This window comes from Notothenia coriiceps, unplaced genomic scaffold (assembly GCF_000735185.1).
Source record: "Notothenia coriiceps isolate Sejong01 unplaced genomic scaffold, NC01 NC01_scaffold00037244, whole genome shotgun sequence".
In the NCBI taxonomy this organism is placed as follows: Eukaryota; Metazoa; Chordata; class Actinopteri; order Perciformes; family Nototheniidae; genus Notothenia; species Notothenia coriiceps.
Window position 1 is genome coordinate 11,020,557 of NW_011369945.1, and position 18,606 is coordinate 11,039,162.

The 18,606-nt window shown below is 38.9% G+C and overlaps 2 protein-coding genes and 1 long non-coding RNA gene across 3 annotated transcripts in view; 1 reads left to right on the plus strand and 2 right to left on the minus strand.

Annotated features, from left to right (window-relative positions):
* Positions 1-2,451: 2,451 nt before the first annotated feature.
* Positions 2,452-7,215, minus strand: txnl4a (thioredoxin-like 4A). Its single transcript, XM_010793530.1, has 4 exons — positions 7,057-7,215; positions 6,647-6,826; positions 2,975-3,078; positions 2,452-2,832 (listed from the first exon to the last, which is right to left on the minus strand). The coding sequence occupies exons 2-4, from the start codon at positions 6,797-6,799 to the stop codon at positions 2,661-2,663; spliced, it is 429 nt and encodes a 142-aa protein (XP_010791832.1). The 5' UTR covers positions 6,800-6,826; positions 7,057-7,215; the 3' UTR covers positions 2,452-2,660.
* Positions 7,216-8,074: 859 nt separating this feature from the next.
* LOC104964682 (E3 ubiquitin-protein ligase ZNRF2) lies at positions 8,075-14,716 on the minus strand. Its single transcript, XM_010793531.1, has 4 exons — positions 13,985-14,716; positions 12,001-12,096; positions 10,006-10,111; positions 8,075-8,921 (listed from the first exon to the last, which is right to left on the minus strand). Exons 1-4 carry the CDS (start codon positions 14,310-14,312, stop codon positions 8,864-8,866), a joined length of 588 nt encoding a protein of 195 aa, XP_010791833.1. The 5' UTR covers positions 14,313-14,716; the 3' UTR covers positions 8,075-8,863.
* Positions 14,717-15,739: 1,023 nt separating this feature from the next.
* LOC104964683 (uncharacterized) overlaps positions 15,740-18,606 on the plus strand; it is a 20,749-nt gene continuing 17,882 nt past the window's right edge. The window contains exon 1 of the long non-coding RNA XR_800449.1: positions 15,740-17,454. This is a non-coding gene — a long non-coding RNA (uncharacterized lncRNA). The remainder of the gene's footprint in view (positions 17,455-18,606) is intronic.

An 18,606-nucleotide genomic window follows, 5' to 3' on the forward strand; every position in this document is an offset into this window, starting at 1 on the left:
ATTTAAACAAAGAGTGTGGTGAAGTGCCAGGAACGAACACACACACACACACACACACACACACACACACACACACACACACACACACACACAGTCCATCCCCTTTCACCTAATTTATCACTCCACAAATTGGGCTCTGTCTCTGTCCCAGTGTCTGCAGCTCTAAGAGATGGAGCTGACAGCTAACTGATATTGAGACTCATCGACTGAGTCCAACTCCTATACTCTCAACTGTGCTCCTTCCTCTCAGTATTTCAATATATCTGCCATTGATGGATAACAACTGAAAACTGTAATGAGACTGATGTCCCAGTGGAATTTAATTGATTATACTTCAATTTGAGCATTAAAAACATAATAATTAAGTAAAGATATATACAAAAAAGCAAAGCTGTACGTGCAATTATTTTGTATGTTTTTGTAACATACATTAGTTTCCATAAAAAAGGCTTGTTTATCATTAGTGCAGTAGTACAGTAATTGCCTTTAAACCTTGTGTTACCCCTTGCAGTTACCGTGTACTGCGCGTCTATATTGCATAGATTGGGACTAATTATTCAAATGTTCACACACCTTGGATTTGCGATCAAATTGACTATTTGTGGTATTTCTACGATGTATTGCATGAGGACTGTGTTGTGTCTACCTTTCCAGAGACTGCAGATGAAAACTAGCAGAAAGCCAAATATTTACTATTTTAAATGTATTTGTCCGTATTACCTAACAAACCTTTTCTTTAAACTGTTCTTTTTTCACAAGTGCTAAATAAATAACTTCTTGTGTATTGCAGGATTGTAGCAGCACTGTGATTCTGCCAAATATCTCTGGCGCCACCTGATGGAGATTTGAGGTAAATGCACTCTCTGACTTCAGGCTTTAATATGTCAGGTTTACATTTTCTACACCACTGAATAAATATGTCTACAGCTGGGTGCAATGAAATACTTTGACATTTATGAGCATTTGGATTTGTTTCCAAATGAATAAATGAAATTTGAAGTTTTGTTAAATGCAATTACAAAATGTGCTTTATGTGACATTTTAAATAAAAAAGGCTCTGCAGCTGATTTAAGAGTTTATGATATTTTTCCAATCCTGATTTTTAAAGCTGATGATTGAAGTTATGCAGCGCAAAAGCTCTCACACATGAACACGTTAAATCTCTATCTCTGACAATGTGGCAGAAAGCAATCCTTATGAGCTTGTTGTAGAATTTAAACACTGTGGGCAGAAAGTTTTTCAAGCATTTTGTGGGTGGCTACAGCATGGCACAACGTTTTCCCCATTGTGAGAGAAGTAGAAAGGACAGCTTTGAAACTATGCAGCAAAACACTTCTATATGTAAAGATATAACCACTGTGGGGGAAACTTCTGAAGCAATTGGAGTCAGGAATCAGGACTCAGAGACATACTTGCCAACCTTTAGACCTCAGAAATCGGGAGCGTTTCAAAATGCAAAATTGGGGGGGGGGGGTGCTAGTGGATCGCCGGAGCTGTTAGATTAACATTAACATGCTTATTGTAGTTGTAAGTGCACTGCCTTGCGGCCTGTAGCACCATCCTTGATGGAGCATATGTGTGGGCTGGACCTGTATTTTACAGGAAAGGAGTGAGCAGAGAGTAGAGTAGTTGTCGATTCTTGTTCTGTTTTCTGTGAATATCTGCCTCACCCTCTCAGACTTTGAGTTGCGCGCGCTACTAAAGAGACGTGTTACCATGGAAACCAAACAATGGTGTCGCTGTATTAAAGTCCGAGTGGAAACAGTCGTGTGTAAATCTGATGTTGTCAGAAATCGGGAGAAATATGACCCCGGGAGAAATATGACCCCGGGAGGAAACCGGGAGAGGGCAATGAAATCGGGAGTCTCCCGCGAAAATCGGGAGGGTTGACAAGTATGCTCAGAGACACGAGGAGAGCTGGAGCTTTGATGGCAAACACTGAACGGTTTATTTGGAGCTTCGGCCGGAGAATTCATGAAGACATGTCACGGGCCACGAGTTGACCACACGTTTGAGATCCCACAATAAATGCTGAAGAACTCTTCTGCAGCTCTATGTTTTAACTAGTTCGGAGTGTAATGATCAACATTCTTTATCAGTGAGACTAAACAAATATGGACCCTGAATCTAACTAGAGCTCTCGTCCATAGAAAATAATGTTCGCCTGGGAACCTACGTCCCCTGAACAGTAAACTACCTCATAGCGGCTTGTGCTCTGTAGACTGGCAACAACAACGCGCCCAAGCTGCTCCTCCTTAAGAGAGATAGCAGCAATACCCAAGGCCGTGGGAAAGGAGACAGTGAAAGGAGAAAATGATGTACTGTGTCGAAGGTTGAATACCTAAGCAAATGATTCCCTAACAACCACCACCATCCATTTATTACAATATCCAGATATGAAGAATGTTACACTGACTGCTTTCTTTAGCACCTGTTTCCAAGAAATTACGGTTTACGAAAAAACACTTTTATTGTTGAAGAAATTGAATAACTCAACAATGTACACTCCACAAACATGGATGACACAATTCAGCACAAACATGATCATTAACAAGAATGTTGTCTTGTTTCACTGGCGGAAAACAAATGTTCTTCCATAAATGTAGTCTCTGTGTCATGTCAACAAAAAAAACATCCAAAAAAGGTGGAAAAAGTAAAAATCAGTATCTGTATTTTGTAGAGTAATCCTTGGGAGACACCACCAGACCTCGTCCTTTTCTCGCTCCACGGTAAACTGTTTCCACAATGTCAATCATCTCCTGCTTGTCCTCCATCGTCCAGTTAATCTTGTTGTTGTTGCCGGTGCCCAAATCAATCATGATGTGTTTGTTCCTGTAGAGACACAAACGTTAAGTTCTCAATGACAGGCAGGAGCGGACATGAGAAGGTCTTCAAACAGCAACCTGGTTCTTCTAAATCAGATTATTATACAAGGGTTTTATTGATTTTGACATGAAAGCCATTGAGCGCTCACCTAAAGAAGAACATGACGGTGCAGGGGTCGTACAACTCGTACATCTTGTTGAAGTCGGGCACTTCTGTGATGTCCACCAGGTAGATGACGGCAAAATTCTTCACCTGTCGGGAAATACATATGTAGAATATTAATAACACAGCAAGCCATCATTATGAACAGCAAACATTACAGGCTGAACAACACAACGAGGGAAGGCTAGTTACTTGATTTATCTAAATACTTCTTTTTTTAACTAATGTTTTTGTTTACAAATGGCAGCAATTAATTTTCCAGTTCACAGTAGCATAATGAAATATTAAAAACTATCATCAAAGAAAAGCAAAGTATTCAACATTACAGGCTGAGCAGCACAACGGATTTACGCTATTTACAATATGGATCAGAATAGTTCTCCTACCTAGACTATTGTGTTTTTGTTTTGTTTACAAATAACAGCATCTGCTTAGCCAGTTCAATTGAATACATGTCATATTTGTGTTATTTACATTACAATGGCCACCTGATAACACTCATGTTATCAGCTCGTCTTTATCCGGAACAGGCAAGTCAGAACAGGCCTCCCTTCACGGACTTCCTGTACGTTTTAAGATTGATTTAAAGATGTTATTGTTTGCTTACTACCTTTCTCTGACCCTTTACAATACATCAAGGTCCCATTTAGGTCACTCAGGTCTGCTGACATGTGGGTTCTCCCAAAATCACATTTAAAGCACATGGGAGATCAAGACTTTGCAGTTGTAGCCCCCCAAACTGGAATGAGTTGCTGAAAAGTACGCTGACCATGCTTTAAAATCCCATCTCAAAATGCACCTTTTATCCTAGACTTGTTCAGTCAACCATCTTAGTTCAATCAATGGACGATATGAACTAGTGCTTAACATACTGTTCGTGGACTGCTACGAACCTCTTTTACCTCACCTTTTTAGTGCACTGGTGAAAAGAATGGGCATGTCTAAATATGCTTTCAAAAGAGAATAAGTTACAGCTTTGAAACATGATTTCTCTGCCTCAGCTTTTTAACATCTGTATAGCTTTGAGCAGCATGTCCTGAAAACAGCCTCCACACTGCTGACAGAGTAAGACAACCCCAACATAACACACTGTAATGGGAATCTGTAATAAACCGCCAAGATGAATATGGTGATGAATCTGTGATTACCGAGATGAACATGGTGATGAATCTTCACATCCCTTCAGAAGACAACATAAATCTGCCCTAGAAAAAATATGAAGCATCCCAGGAAAGGACCCTTGTATGATGTTCACTTAGCTACCTTGAAAAAATGTATATGATTTTCAGCTGAGGTTAAGTCGAACTAGAATCTGTAACACTCATGTTGGAGCTAAAAGGCTGAATATGTAATAACCACCAAGGATTTGGAAAGGTTTCATTATACAGTTGATCTGAAATAGTATCATAGTTTTTGTACGTATAGAATAAACTATTCCTTGCAAATACATTTTTGCCAACATTTACCCCAACTAACTAAAGGAAATTCAAGGTTCCTGAGCAGATGGCACCTTGTACAGCAGCCTCTGCCTGAGTATCAATGTGTGTGAGGTTAATGCTAACGTGTATATTTAACAGTGAACTATTTAACAGCTGATCATAACTGTAATTCAGTTCCAGGTTTATGCACTTATATCATTTGAGAGTGAACATTAGAGTGTATAATAAAACAATGCATTTGACTGAAATACAAAGTTTAAGTCAGAATTATAAACTTCTTCATTTTTTAATGTGATTTCCGTGCTGCTTTATGATACGGATAGAATGCTGTCTCTATAGAAAGCTGTTACAGCAGATCTTCGTCACTGGATTAAAGTAACTATGTTTATTTACTCAACTACGGTGCTTCAGTACAATTTTAAGGGTACCTGTACTTTAGTTGAGTATTTCCATGTTCTGCTACGTTATATTTCTACTCCACTACAATTCAGAGGTAAATCTTGCTCTTTTACTCCGCTACATGTATCTCACCTTTAGTTTCTTTGTAGATTTGGATTAATGATGTGAAATGTAAACAACGTATTAATCAGACTTTAGTTCCACCTGGAGTAAATTCACGAGCTACCCTGCAGTATACAAAGTCATTCAAAGTAGCTGCACCTTTACCAGCTTTGAGAACACTTTAATGCACATGTGTCAAACTCAAGGCCCGGGGGCCAAATCGGGCCCTTGGTGGATTTCATTTCGGCCCGCAGGATTTTTTAAAATGACTATTAGATCTGGCCTGCCGGTATATTGCACCCACATCTTCACTCAATCATGAGGGTTTCCTCCGCTCAGAGCCTGAGCCCAAACATTGATGAACCTGCACCCAAGATGAGATGCCAAGTATCTGGCTTGAACTAGCATCACAGAGCAGCACACTGAGTTTACATGGATGTTTCCTTCTGCACTTTCTTTCTTGCGACAACAGGGCATGTTTTGTTTGTTCTTTGAGGAAAATAGTTTTTTAGAAGCTGTTGTTGGCCTGCGGGAAAATGTAATCATAAGAAATGACTCTGGATAGAGCCATAAGAAATGAATGCAACTGATTATTTAATGTTTAATGTTGTTTTTATAGACAATCATTTAAGTTTTGTTAGTTCCAGGTTTAATATGTGCAATAACTTCATTTTAATACGTTTTGCAATAAACATTGAACCAGTCCGGCCCTCGACTAGTACCCATTTTTGAATTTTGGCCCACTCTGTATTTGAGTTTGACACCCCTGCTTTAATGCATCAAAAACTCAAAAGGTCAACTCAAACAATGGTTGAGAAACAAACAGACGTGCAATCACCGCTAAATGCACTTTAATACCCGGGTATCTCCTCTTGCACTTTATATGTCATAGCTGCTATATTGTATTACCATGTCATAAATACTTGTGTATGCTGTTCTTGCTCTTTTTGCATATCATGTATTTGTTTTTGCTATGTTTGTAAAATGTAATTTTCTTAAATGTTTTATGTGAGGGACTGCAGATGGAAATGAGCTCAAAGCTAAATCTGGCACTGTTACGCTTGACACATTTTAATGTTTTAAGTGTTCATTACTGTGCATTGTCCCTGCCAAATAAACGATTAAATAAATAACTACAATCAAAACATAAATATATTTTTCTCAAATGTGCCAATCTGCAGAATGACTACTTTTACTTTTGGTTAATTTAGTATATTTTGATGCTAATACTTTTGTTCTTTTACTTGAGTAACATTTTGATTGCAGGACTTTTACTCGTAACAAAGTATTCCTACACTCTGGTACTTCTACTTTTTTGGACAATCTGCACAAATACAATTTTGCACTAATGTACATTCTCAACTATTGAAGTGACCGTTATTTTGTATATATTAATTGTTGTGTTTTTATTTAGGTCTTAATGTGTGCATATGTAAAAATGTGTCTTTGACTCTGTGTATATAAGATATACATATTTGCACACATATTTTTATATACATTTGTTTTTATATTCGGGATTTGATGAAACGGTATTTCGATCTCTCTATCTGTACACACAAACTGGAAGATTGACAATAAAGTTGACTTTGACTTGACTTTTTACTCAAGTACAAGATCTGAGTACTTCTCCCACCCCTGTGTGTGATGCTATTGATCATGGAAAAACAGTGGAGGGGCTACTACTATATTTAAAAGGTTGAATAGGACACTGGACAAACCTTTTCTGCAATGCTGTAGAGAACCTCGTCCATCTTCATGCAGGTCGGGTCCCAGTCGTGTCCGAAGCGGATCACCAGCACCCGGTCCTCTTCAGACAGGATGGCTTGGTCGACCTGCCAGCCATTGTGGAGATGTGGTAGCATGTACGACATCTTGATCCTTAGATGTCGATTCCCACGCTGAAAAAACAAATGTATCTTTAGCTTTACTTAATCAGAGGGCAGTGAGAGTAACTTTAAGTTTACATTCAGCTGTAAATGTAGATTTCTGCTCGTAGTTTGAGATGTGCAGTTAGCATGCTAGCTAGTTAGCTTGAATGGACGTAAGCCAAAGTAAAGTATAGAAGGGGAAATAATTAAGCTTTACTAGTTAGATAGGAATTAAAAATGTTGATGCGGAAAATCCTTACCTTAAATTGAAAGGGAATTCGTATTTAAACGATGCTTGTTGGGTCTTATTTTACACAAAAACCCGTTAGTAATCGCTGCCGCTGTGTGTACCTTTTCGTAAACGTTGTGTGTGCGCGCACCGCGTCATCAACGTGAACGCAACGTGATTACGTCACGCGTATGTATGCATTTTGCTTTTGTTTTTCCTGTCACTGTACGACAGGAAAAACAAAAGCAAAATGCATACATACGTAACTGGAACATTTAAAAGTACATTCATCCAAAAATAATGTTTTGTGTTTAAAAACGTTCACAACGAGAAGTCGGTCTCATTAGATAAGTTAAAAAAAAAGGTCATCTATTTTGATTTATGACTAACTCACAAAGAAAGAGAAATGAAAACCATCACTAGGCATGGTAATTGATTTAAATCCAAATCAGGAATGTTTTGGGTACTCGCTTCAAACATTCTTGACCAAGGCCATACTTAAATAAATGTGGAAAACAGACTGACAGACTTTTTTTTCTAAGCTATATAGTGAACACCCTCATCCGTTTTATAACAAAATATAGACACAGTTGTACTGAGTTATTATCTCTGCAGCACCTTAAGTAAATTAAAAGCTGAACATTCCTCAATCAAAGAGGACACATGATCCAGTTTATCCCCAGTTTGCTCACTTGAGTCATCACTTATATTCATTGCCATCTCTCAGTGATAGAAATTGAGAGATCAGCTGTCTTGGTTTAACATTTTTAAAGTTTAAAGATGTAGTAGAAATTCTTTCATGATTTCATGTCTTCAAACTGTTGACTGTCTGTGTAAACATTATTTCCGGAAGTATAGACCCTAAAAATGTATATCTTTTAAAAAATAAATTATTGTCTCATTTCCCTTCTGAATCTTCCTCCTATTTTCATTCATCTCGGACGGTGAAAATGCATCTGTTCGCGGGATAACTCATTACCATTACATGTAGATAAATTATTAAAATATTTAATAGTATATAGAGTACAGAGACACAAAGACAAAACATGTATTGTTGTGCAATTCATTACAGTACAAATAGAAAGTACAACGGACAAACGTTTAAAGGTTATATGAAAAACATTCCAGTCTATGACATAGCAGCATATTATGGCACTCCTTAGAGTATAAATCAAAATTAGATATGTTTTGTCTTTATTTCCACCACGCAACTACACAATCACGTTACTGTGGTTCTGAATGGACGAATGATTGACAAATTTAGACCACTCAGCGTTAGTCTATTTTGATCTAGGACACTTGATTGTTTAATGAGAAATGATTTCACCATCTTCACAATATCATTACGATCTGTTTTCTAAATACCATCAACACTGTAATCATCCCTTAAGGCTGACAGCGGCATTCTTTAAATTCTGAATGGCTGTTTTTTCACATTGCACAACATCAGCCTTCAGATCAAGTTTGAACAGTCTGAAAAGAGACATACCTCTTGCACCAGGTTGGTTATACAAGTCCTCTCTGCTATAAAACCACACCCTGTTCAGCAAAAAAAAGTTCAGATCCAAGTATGCATGAACCCACTTTATGCCAGTAGGTGGCATTATGAACATTCACATATTTTCTGGAGCCAAAACGACTCCACCAGTGGTTCTTTGAACGTCCCACGACGTCTAGAGGAAAATATCCAAAGTCCATCGCTGTTCCACGAGGCATTTATGAAAAATCCTGTGCGCATTAATGTCTAACAATCCCTGAGGAGCGCAGAAGCTCGGCTGAACAGACAGTGTTGGGTTGAGGTCAGGGCACAGGAGACTGAAACTGGACTCCTGCAGCTCCTAGTCGGAGGGATGCTCCGGGCACGAGCGATTCACCTCAAACCATTCGTCTATACACCTGAAACACAAACAGGAGAGATTTGTGTCTTGTGTGATCAAAATAAGTGAAAAAATACATACTAGGCCCGTCAAGATAACAGATTGTATTGTGATATATGTTGTGTATTTCTGCCCAGAATTGGAATTAATTTGATTTGTCATTTAATATACATTCTTTCGAAGAGCAATTTACTTTTGATTCTTAAGAATATTCCAGCATTTTTTTTAAATATCCTAGTGAATAAATAATCTGCCAAATGTTAAATTATTACTTGAGATAAATAAATAAACGTTTTACTTATATTCAAGTCGTTCTGGTCCTCAAGACACATGTCACTTCTGCATATCTTCAGTTATTGTATTAATTGAACTACAACCTTTTCTTGAAACAATGCTTCTCTATCCACCTGTATTTTATCTTTGGTATGTTTTAATTAAAATATGTATGTCAGTGCCTTGCACAAAAGTAAAAAATAGCTCCAACAGAGTGCATTCTTGCTTAACTAATAGTTTAATATTTGTAGAAATACGCTTGTTTTTCTCTCCAAAAGACTCATACCACTTGTAGGAGCCAAAAATGCTTAGTTAGCCTCTGTTTATTGTTTTTTGGTATCATTTGGTAGCACACATTCGTAATTGGTCACTTCTGGCAATAGTAACATGGGAGTGGTTTATTGTATTTAGAACACCTGTTGTCAGGGTTTGTAGAAAAGGCAAAGAGGATGGGCTAGGTTCAGACATATTCTGTTGACCGTTGGTCCTGTATTAGTTATTGTTTTTTTTCCATTATGAAACATCGCTAAACTATAACTTCAGTACAGACTTTATACTTCAAAATCAAAGTGATGAGCCTAACTCTAAGCGACTATTCAGTGGGAGATTAGTCACATCACCACTCTCATGCTTGTATGCTATCAATGAAGCTCTGGTAGTCATGATTTGTTTTACAGTTGGTGCATTTGTCAACCTATTCCCAACCACAATCTGCTTATTTATGTGTGTGTGTGTGTGTGTGTGTGTGTGTGTGTGTGTGTGTGTGTGTGTGTGTGTGTGTGTGTGTGTGTGTGTGTGTGTGTGTGTGTGTGTGTGTGTGTGAGAGCTACCTTTTATGGTAGATGCAGAGGCAGGGCAGCCTGGCGATGGTTTCTCCCAGCTCCATCTCGTCTAAACAGATGGCACACTCCCCAGAGTCTCTGGACAGGATGTCCTCTGAGCAAGACAATACGCACAGACTGAGCAAACTGAGAAAAAGAGCTTCCTCGCACACCAAATGACACGCATCAGATGTTTCAGTAACATAATCTTGCACAACCATCTGTTTAACCTTTGGTACCAGAATGTCTGTCTGTGCCCACATGAAAACTGGTATCACTGTCAGTGTTGTGGTGATTAAATATGCAGTCACTAGTGGGAATAGATTGTAATATTTAGAACATAGTTTCACTTTTTATTATACTTTTCTCTAATGGTATATTTGGTGTGTTCAATATACTTTGGTGTCACATGTTTATGTGCATAGTTAGCTATGACAGGCCTTAGTGTCAACACCTGAAGCAAAGGAGTGACTGTTTTTAGCTTCTTCATGCAAACATTTAAAAAATGACTAAGGTAGACTTTAAAAAACACTTCTGTATGCCTGTGGTAAGCTAGGAAACACTGTGCAGTCTGTGAGCGGCATCTACTGCATTTATCAGTAACATGCATGTTGCAGTGGGTGTGTGCAAGTCTCTGCACATGCAACAACACTTGGAAATGTGGAGAAATCTATTCTTGTTTTTATAAATGCACCACTGTGAAGCCTGAAATGTCTCTACCTGCAGAGAGTGTGTGTGTGGTGACTTGTGAATGTATGCAGACAAGATGTGTGCCTTTCCTGTGTGTGAGCACACTGACGGGGTGTGTCAATATACAGCTGCATATTAACTTGCTGCACTCTCTAACATCTTGCAGGTGCAATTGTGTGGGAAATGTGTTATTTTACATTTTTACAAGTTTACCTACACAATTTCATTTCAAGACTTTGTGAATTACTATTTCTTCATGATCCAGTAAAATAAATAATAAGACATAGCATTGTATTTGAAGAAGGGAAGCAAAGGGCAGTGCAGCAGAGTAGATAAATACCCTTTATATGGAATTAAGTGATTAATTCAGGAACTTGTAGCTCTACTCTATGCAGCCTTATACAGCACTTTTACTTCATTGCATTAAAGAGGTACATACGGTCCTTTCTCCTTCAATACATTTATTTGACAGCTATAGTTAATAGTTACCTTGTAAAGTTAATATGTTACGTTAACAAGACTATCCCACCATGTTCACTAACTTGCTGCATGTCAACCCGTCTACCTTCAACTATACTATACAGTTGAAGTAAAATAGTTTAAATTTCTTTTTAAAACATTTGATAATTCTATAAAAAAAAAATTGTATTGTAATTGGTTGAACTACCCAACAGAAAATAAAGTAGTTAGAGGTCCATGTCAACCACTTGAACCATTTTAATCCAACTCCCAAAGTAATGTGTTAAAATATGTAAAAATAAATATTAAGATAAAATAAGATCATCAGTGGTTCCTGAAGTGGGGGATTTAAAGATAAATACGAGTGGTCACAAGATGTTTTTTTAAAAGAGAAAACAAACATATCTATTATTTAAATGCATGTTGAGTTTTCCACCATTTTGTTTGTTGGTTTCCCTGTAAAATACTGTATATCGAGGTTATTTTCAGCGTATTGTTAATCTTTTAAATAAAACAATATATGGAGGAAAAAGACTCAGGACTTTTGCTTTCAGCTTAAGTTGACCTGGAATTGTTTAAACTCTGAAAAAGGCAATTATCCTCCATCAGAAGTACTTGCATGAGTTGAAATTGAGTATATTAACATTGTAGTACTGCAACTTCAACTTAAGTAAAGGATCATAATAATGGACATCTACAGTCCTGGTGTCCACTCTGACTGTTCACTTGCATGTGTTCTTTTGCATGTCTATTTTTATAAAATAATATATGCACATAATTAGCTGTGCTAACAACAGCTCCTTCCACTTTACGACTCCCCCATGCCCTCTTGCACTTTCCCGCTTAGTTCCTTACTGTTGTAGGTGAGCCGTGTTTTGCTGAAACACATGAGCAGGTGTTTCTCTATTTCATCCGACGCCATAAACTTGGAGCAAACAGGACAGTGGAATCCTGTGGAGGAAAACACAAAGACAAGACCGTGAGCACCCAGATGTCTCCGATACGTTTTTATTGATATGTAAACAACAGAGGGAGAGCGTGGGACAGTTGTGGATAGGATTGATCTTACGCAGACCTGCATGACCTCATACCTCCAGGCACTAAATATCTAACCGTCTGCTTTAAGTAATCGGTTACAATCTGCTTACATAATCATAAAATCCTCCTGTTTATAAACTAAGTGCAAACATTTCCTGGAGAGAGGTCTTAATATTCAAATGAACTATCTATTCATAATTGAACCCACATACACAAAGCTTTATAGGCCAGGAGCTGCTTGACCTGAGATAAACTAGCCTCCTATTTGCCATTTTATCCCTTCAGTCAAGATAGGGGACAACAAATGTGTTATTTTGTTGCCTGATGTGAACCTCATGTTTGAGTAATTTGTTTTCGGACACAATGACAGGCCTGCAGGGTCTCAATCACAAGACTCTGAGGAGCAAAGGTTACTGATGATCTTATTAATGATTATACTTCCTCATTAGGGAAATTACCTTTGGCCAGTGATCAAAAGGAAGGGGAGTATTCAGATGTAGATTTATTGACCACGTTATGAAACACAAGGAAACTGGAGCATTTACGAGAACTGATTTAAGGATTCCGTAAACACTAGTGAGATATTTAGTTAAGAAGTGTTTGTTGATAACAAATGATATGGATGCTGGAGTGCTGTAACCGTATTAGTCTTATTTTGTGCTGTGGTCTGGTCTATAGACACAACACCAGTTGAGAAACAGCTAGACTTGCAGATTCGGGAAGTCTGTGTGTGTGTGTGTGTGTGTGTGTGTGTCAGGCAATGTGTAACCAGCAGGAAGCTCTTATCTGCTGACCTACATAATGCACTCTTCCTTCTCAGTGAAAAACAGGTCAGTTTTTGCGAGACAGAGAAGAGAGTAACGGCAGTACAGTACAGCTGAACCACCTGTGGCTTCAATAAAAGTGCAGAGGTGCTAAACAAAGGGCTCAGTCATCAGACTGCTATTACCATATGCCTGGTATCATATGTCAAATGGAAAAATACTAAGTGATTTTGAAAGCAATTGTGATGGATATATATATATTATTATGACATCTTGTCACAAAAATTTATGATATCCTACATGAACTTACATGTTGACTCTGAACTAATACTGAGTGCCATGAAGCTAAAAATTACAGTTAAGCAACATGTGTGGAAAAAAATGGCCGTTGAGGAAGATAAGAACAAAGTGTAGCAAAGAGAACAGATATCCTTGCTCTTCTCTTTTTCTGTATACCACATTCATCTGAGGGTCTGTGGGTTTTGGACTGTCAACACAAGACATTTAAAGAAATCATCATGGACTTTGAGAAAATGGCATGGCCTTTTTCGAAATATTTTCTGACATTTAGTTTAACCAAACTATAGTTTCAAACCATAACCCCCAGATTAATTGATAATTAAACAACTAGTTAGTTGGATTCCCAGCACTATTGTGTCTCTACTTGCTGTAACACATAAAGTGTACTTCAGGAACAATAAGGAAACCAGAAAGTATCATATAGGCACTGAGTAGCAAGTGGTATCACTGTGATGGCTTTGTTTTTACATTGTGGAGTCACTGTTAGGACTTTGTCTAGAGCTGCCCTCTCTTATAGTCGACAATTGTTTGTTATTCAGTCATATTTGTTCTTTTTTTGTATTGCTTTTTTCAGACTTCTTTTCAATAAACTTTTAGGCACATCTTTGGTAAACAAAAATATCAAACTGATTCGTATGCACGACTCTTAGTGGAGTTTTCATCTCAGCAGATTATATCAACTCATCGATAGTCCCAGAATAAAACGAATTTCTAGTCGATATTCGGTCCAATCTTACCTCCCAGCAGGCGAGGGGACAGGTGAGCCGGTAGAGAGCCGACCAGCAACCTGTGGCCCTCCGGAGACAGCTCGCCTTCCTCCTCACCATCCGGGCCATCGAGGCTCTGATTGAGAACATGCGACCCTGACCTGCCACTGGTCGGAATACTGAGTCCGGAGCTGGTTGGACCCCCACCTGTGTATCGGATCCGAGGGCCATCTGGTCCATTAGTGTACCTAAACCCAGCGATTCTTCCTCCTCCGCTGGAGTTTCCAGATGGGAGATCAGAGCTGGAATAAGCCCGAGTTCTGCCATCAAATACCGGGTTGCTCTGTTTGGCACCCATGCTTTGTCAGTCTCACCTCCTCAGGTTGTGTGTGCGATTTAAAGTGTTTAGCCACGAGACATGGTGACTTCTGAAAGACTGACAGCAACAAAGGAAATAAAGCCGAGTATGTGCACAACAACAAAGGCGAGGTGATCCAACATGTTAAAGTTTCACGTTGAGCCTTGTGCGTAAAATGCGCAATCACTTACGCATAACTTAATTTCCCAATGGTTGTTTTTTTTTCTTAGCAGAGCCCTTCCCTTTTTTTTTTGTTCCAACAATGGAAAAAATATCTTCAGATAAAAGCCTTCAGTTGCTCCACTTCAGACGAGCGCATTAGAGCAAGTGCCCCACAGTTCGTCTGGTTCAAGTTTGTTTTTGTGCTCAACTGTGGCCGTCTGGAAAGAAAAATAAAAGCAGGGATTGCCCTCCTCCCCCAGTGAAGCAGCTCTGTCAAACTACACGCAGTTAACCGGGACATTATACACTCGCCTTCAAAGTAAAAGCAGTGAACACACCACTTGTGCAAAACATATGTTTACAAACTGTAAAAGTAAATGTTATAGTGAAATAAATTCCATGTTTTTAAAATATCATACATCAAATAATACATCAGTGTATTATTTAAAACCATAAACTACTTCCTACTAGTTTCTCAAACAAAATGAATACTGCGCTCACTGAGGAAATGGTCTCCTAAAACAAATCTACTGATAGACCTAAAGTGTCTTCAGCCACCTATTATCACAATATGTTAGATAAAAAAGAAAAGCCTGGCATAGGCCTATTTAGGTTAAAAAAATTCCCCTTTTACTAAATGCGCTGTAGACAATGAGTCTTTAACACTAAAATAAATTGTCACAAAGGAGTTTAAATATTCTGTTTTCCTGTTGCCCCTTTGTGGTCTGACTGAATGTGACTGACATTTTAAAAAAAATAACGAGAGACTTTTGAGGGTTGTCTGATTATTCTCAAAAAGTGGAACATTTAATGGTCAGTTCATCCAAAATTAAAAAACTATAACATGAATTGCACAAGGACTTCTTCCACTATTAGAGATGTGTAAAATATTGTTGTATATGATGTGTATCTTTCAAAAGTCATCTGCAGATATAGATACAAATCTTCAATAGACTACAGTTTGGTAGTCCAGTATTTTGCTTTTGTAAGTAGTTCAGAAAAAGCTACCACCTTTTTAGCAGATACAATGTGTGCTTTTACTTTGAAGGCCTTCCTGTAGCTTCCTGTCTGTAGTAACCCGTCTACAGCTTGACGCAGCCCTGACGGTGAGCGTCAGGTGGCGCGTGACGTCAATCCCAGCAACACCAGCGGGCTGTTGGCAGAGCAGCAGTTCACCAGCCCACTGTGATACCAAAAGCCCTACATGTTTGGCGCTTTGTCTTCCATTAACTTGTGTAAATAAAGAAACATGCTCGAGGAACACTCTGTTCACACGGTTTATTGAACAATTCCACACACATCGGAGGACAAACAAAAGATACACTGCATGGTAACACATTCAAATAAAAAAGGACAACATTTACAAGCCAAAGAAAACAGGCTAAAGATGAATCTCTGAAAACAGTCTTGCATGTGTGCTTGAAAGGCAAGGAAGCGTTGCGCTGGATGTGACATACAACAACACACTGTGAGATAAGAGATAACAGGGCAGGCAGAAGGTGGCAGGCAACAAATATTATCTCCCCCCATGTGATATCATTTAGGGAATTAGGTGTGCACTTTATGCTTAAGAGAAAACCTTGTAAAAGGAGCCAATAAATTCAAAAACAACACACGCCAAAACAAAATTGTGGCTAGATTTGGGAAGTCATTATAACTGTGCTAAGAAAGAAGGGCACACTGTGAACAAGCAGGAAGACTACAGGACATAAGGGTGTCATATGACAATGAGCCTGGGGAAGGGCTTAAGCTGCAGCATGGGCCTTTGTTGTGATGGTCATATGATAGTAACATTGATTAAAAACGTCCTCATTACGTGACTCTTTGAGGTGCACTGCCTTTGAAACATTAAGAAACCTCAAGAAATGATCCATGCTACTGTAAAGCCGCACACTTTGATTTCCACATGGTGTAAAAATGCTTTTTTTACTGTAATCTATGCGACAATTTTAACCATGTATTTAAAACTAGTTTTAGAGCTGCCCCATCTGAATCTACATCACAGCTATACATCCCTAAGTTCACTGAAAAAAAGGAAACGTTGCCTTAAATGTATTATGTCAACACAGTTATGTGAAATCTGTTGACATAACACATTTAATTTAAGTCAACTTTTCAGTTTTCTCAGTGTCGTCTTGTTTGAAGTGTAAAACTTCCCCTCCTTCCTCCTCTCCCCCTCTTTTTATTATTTTCTTTCTCTAAATCTGCGTCACTGCAGTTGCCTCACGTAGCCACAAACTGTCAGTTTTTCGCCCGTTCGTTTTTTCAGCTAGCTCTCGTGTATCCTCTGTGTCAACAGACTGGCAGAGAAAGTAGGTTATCGGTCACATTCATCTCCAAAGTCACGGGGGAAGTGTGTGTGTGTGTGTGTGTGTGTGTGTGTGTGTGTGTGTGTGTGTGCGTGTGCGTGTGTGTGTATTGCGGTAACATCTTTCTGTTTTTCTGCATAACAAACCCAGCTGAGGCTGATGTAATATTGCTGTGCTGTGGAACTTTAACTAACCAGATGTTGAATGATTATGATACTTGCATTGCACGTGGCTACTGCTCATGTAGCCCCAGTGTGTGTGTGTGTGTGTGTGTGTGTGTGTGTGTGTGTGTGTGTGTGTGTGTGTGTGTGTGTGTGTGTGTGTGTGTGTGTGTGTTGGGGGGGGGGGTCAATACAGTGCAACAGAGTGCACTCTTTGGGAAGCAAAGCCACTGACATTCAAGAACATGGTGCTGCATTTTTAGCAAGTTGGCCGTAAGTGTGTGTGTTTGGATTAGAGTGTAAGTGTTTTGGGCTGATGAGTTGAGGCCCAGAGCTTTGGCGCAGCTCTGCCGCAGCTGCAGGCCTCATCTCGGGGTTTCATCACTGCTGGCTGACCCCCATCTGCTGGTGGTCCGGCCCCGGTTCCCCCTCCATGTCAGCGTGGTAGTGCTCAAAACTGTCGTCCTCTATGTCTGGCAGACCCAGCAGCTACAGTGAAGGAGAAGAAGAGTGGAAGGAGAAGGTTGTGTTAAAGGTTGTAACTTAAAGAGGTAGGTGTGTGTGTGTGTGTGTGTGTGTGTGTGTGTGTGTGTGTGTGTGTGTGTGTGTGTGTGTGTGTGTGTGTGTGTGTGTGTGTGTGTGTGTGTGTACTCTCAGAGTCTGAGAGTTTGGTCTACCATCAAAAAACAACAGTGATTAAAAATGTGTGAAAACACTGAATGAAGCTATTTCACATTCAAAATCAGTGTTTCTTTGGGCTTTCTGGCTGTAACTTACTGATTGGTCAAATTGATGACAAAGTCCTGTGACTACAATCCTTTATCATGTTGAAACATGTTGTCAAACACATACTAAATCCCAAAAATGTAATTGTATCACAAAATTAGTCTTAAAACTGGATAAAAAGTCGATTGATTATACCTTCCGACAGACACATGCGTATGTGGGATGCCACCATAAACATACGACCAAATTAAAAAGGGGCTTTCTAGATTTGAAAGTTGTTTGTAAAATATGGGAAAATTATAGTACGCAACTTAACAAAACACATAAAATAGGTCTAGTGTGAATGTTAAGTATTGATGTGCAGTGTTGGGTGTGACTTGTTACAAAAGTAACAGTTACAGTAATGTATTACCTTTTGCTGTAACGAAGTAATGTAAGGCATTACTAATGACTTTTGGGTAATATACTACCCATTACAATTCTCAGTAACGCAGTTACAACACATTTTAACCCGAAATTAAATGGTGTTTTGTTTTTTAAGAATCCACTAACATCGCGAGACATTCCGACACCAGAGAAAATTTGTGCGAGTTGATTAGTAAACCTGGTGTTTCCCCTTCTGTCGGGTGTTCTTTTCCCCATAATGACCGCCTCGCTGCACATTATCCCGCTTATTACACGGTCATACTAAACAAACTACAGAGCCCATTCCGTGTCCTGTTATTGTTTACTTCCTCTCTGCCTTCTTCTGATGATTTATCTGACGTCCAGCGCTCCGTCTTTTAACCTCTTTCCCTGTCTCTTTCTTGATCCTCCTTAGCAACCTTCATTATAGTCCTTGACAGCGGTCTGTACTGTATTAACAACGTGTCACATGTTAAGAATTTACAATCAGAAGGGAGTATTCAACTAAAGCCGTGTAATACAAATTGTTAG

Excerpts from the sequence above, each read along its gene's own strand:
- txnl4a (XM_010793530.1), bottom strand. The coding sequence starts at position 6,799 with ATGTCGTACATGCTACCACATCTCCACAATGGCTGGCAGGTCGACCAA. Across the intron at positions 3,079-6,646 it reads TCTACAGCATTGCAGAAAAG|GTGAAGAATTTTGCCGTCAT; the intron begins GTTTGTCCAGTG and ends ATTTCCCGACAG. Across the intron at positions 2,833-2,974 it reads ACCGTCATGTTCTTCTTTAG|GAACAAACACATCATGATTG; the intron begins GTGAGCGCTCAA and ends GTGTCTCTACAG.
- LOC104964682 (XM_010793531.1), bottom strand. The coding sequence starts at position 14,312 with ATGGGTGCCAAACAGAGCAACCCGGTATTTGATGGCAGAACTCGGGCT. Across the intron at positions 12,097-13,984 it reads GTCCCCTCGCCTGCTGGGAG|GATTCCACTGTCCTGTTTGC; the intron begins GTAAGATTGGAC and ends TTTCCTCCACAG. Across the intron at positions 8,922-10,005 it reads CTCTGCATCTACCATAAAAG|GTGTATAGACGAATGGTTTG; the intron begins GTAGCTCTCACA and ends TTTGTGTTTCAG.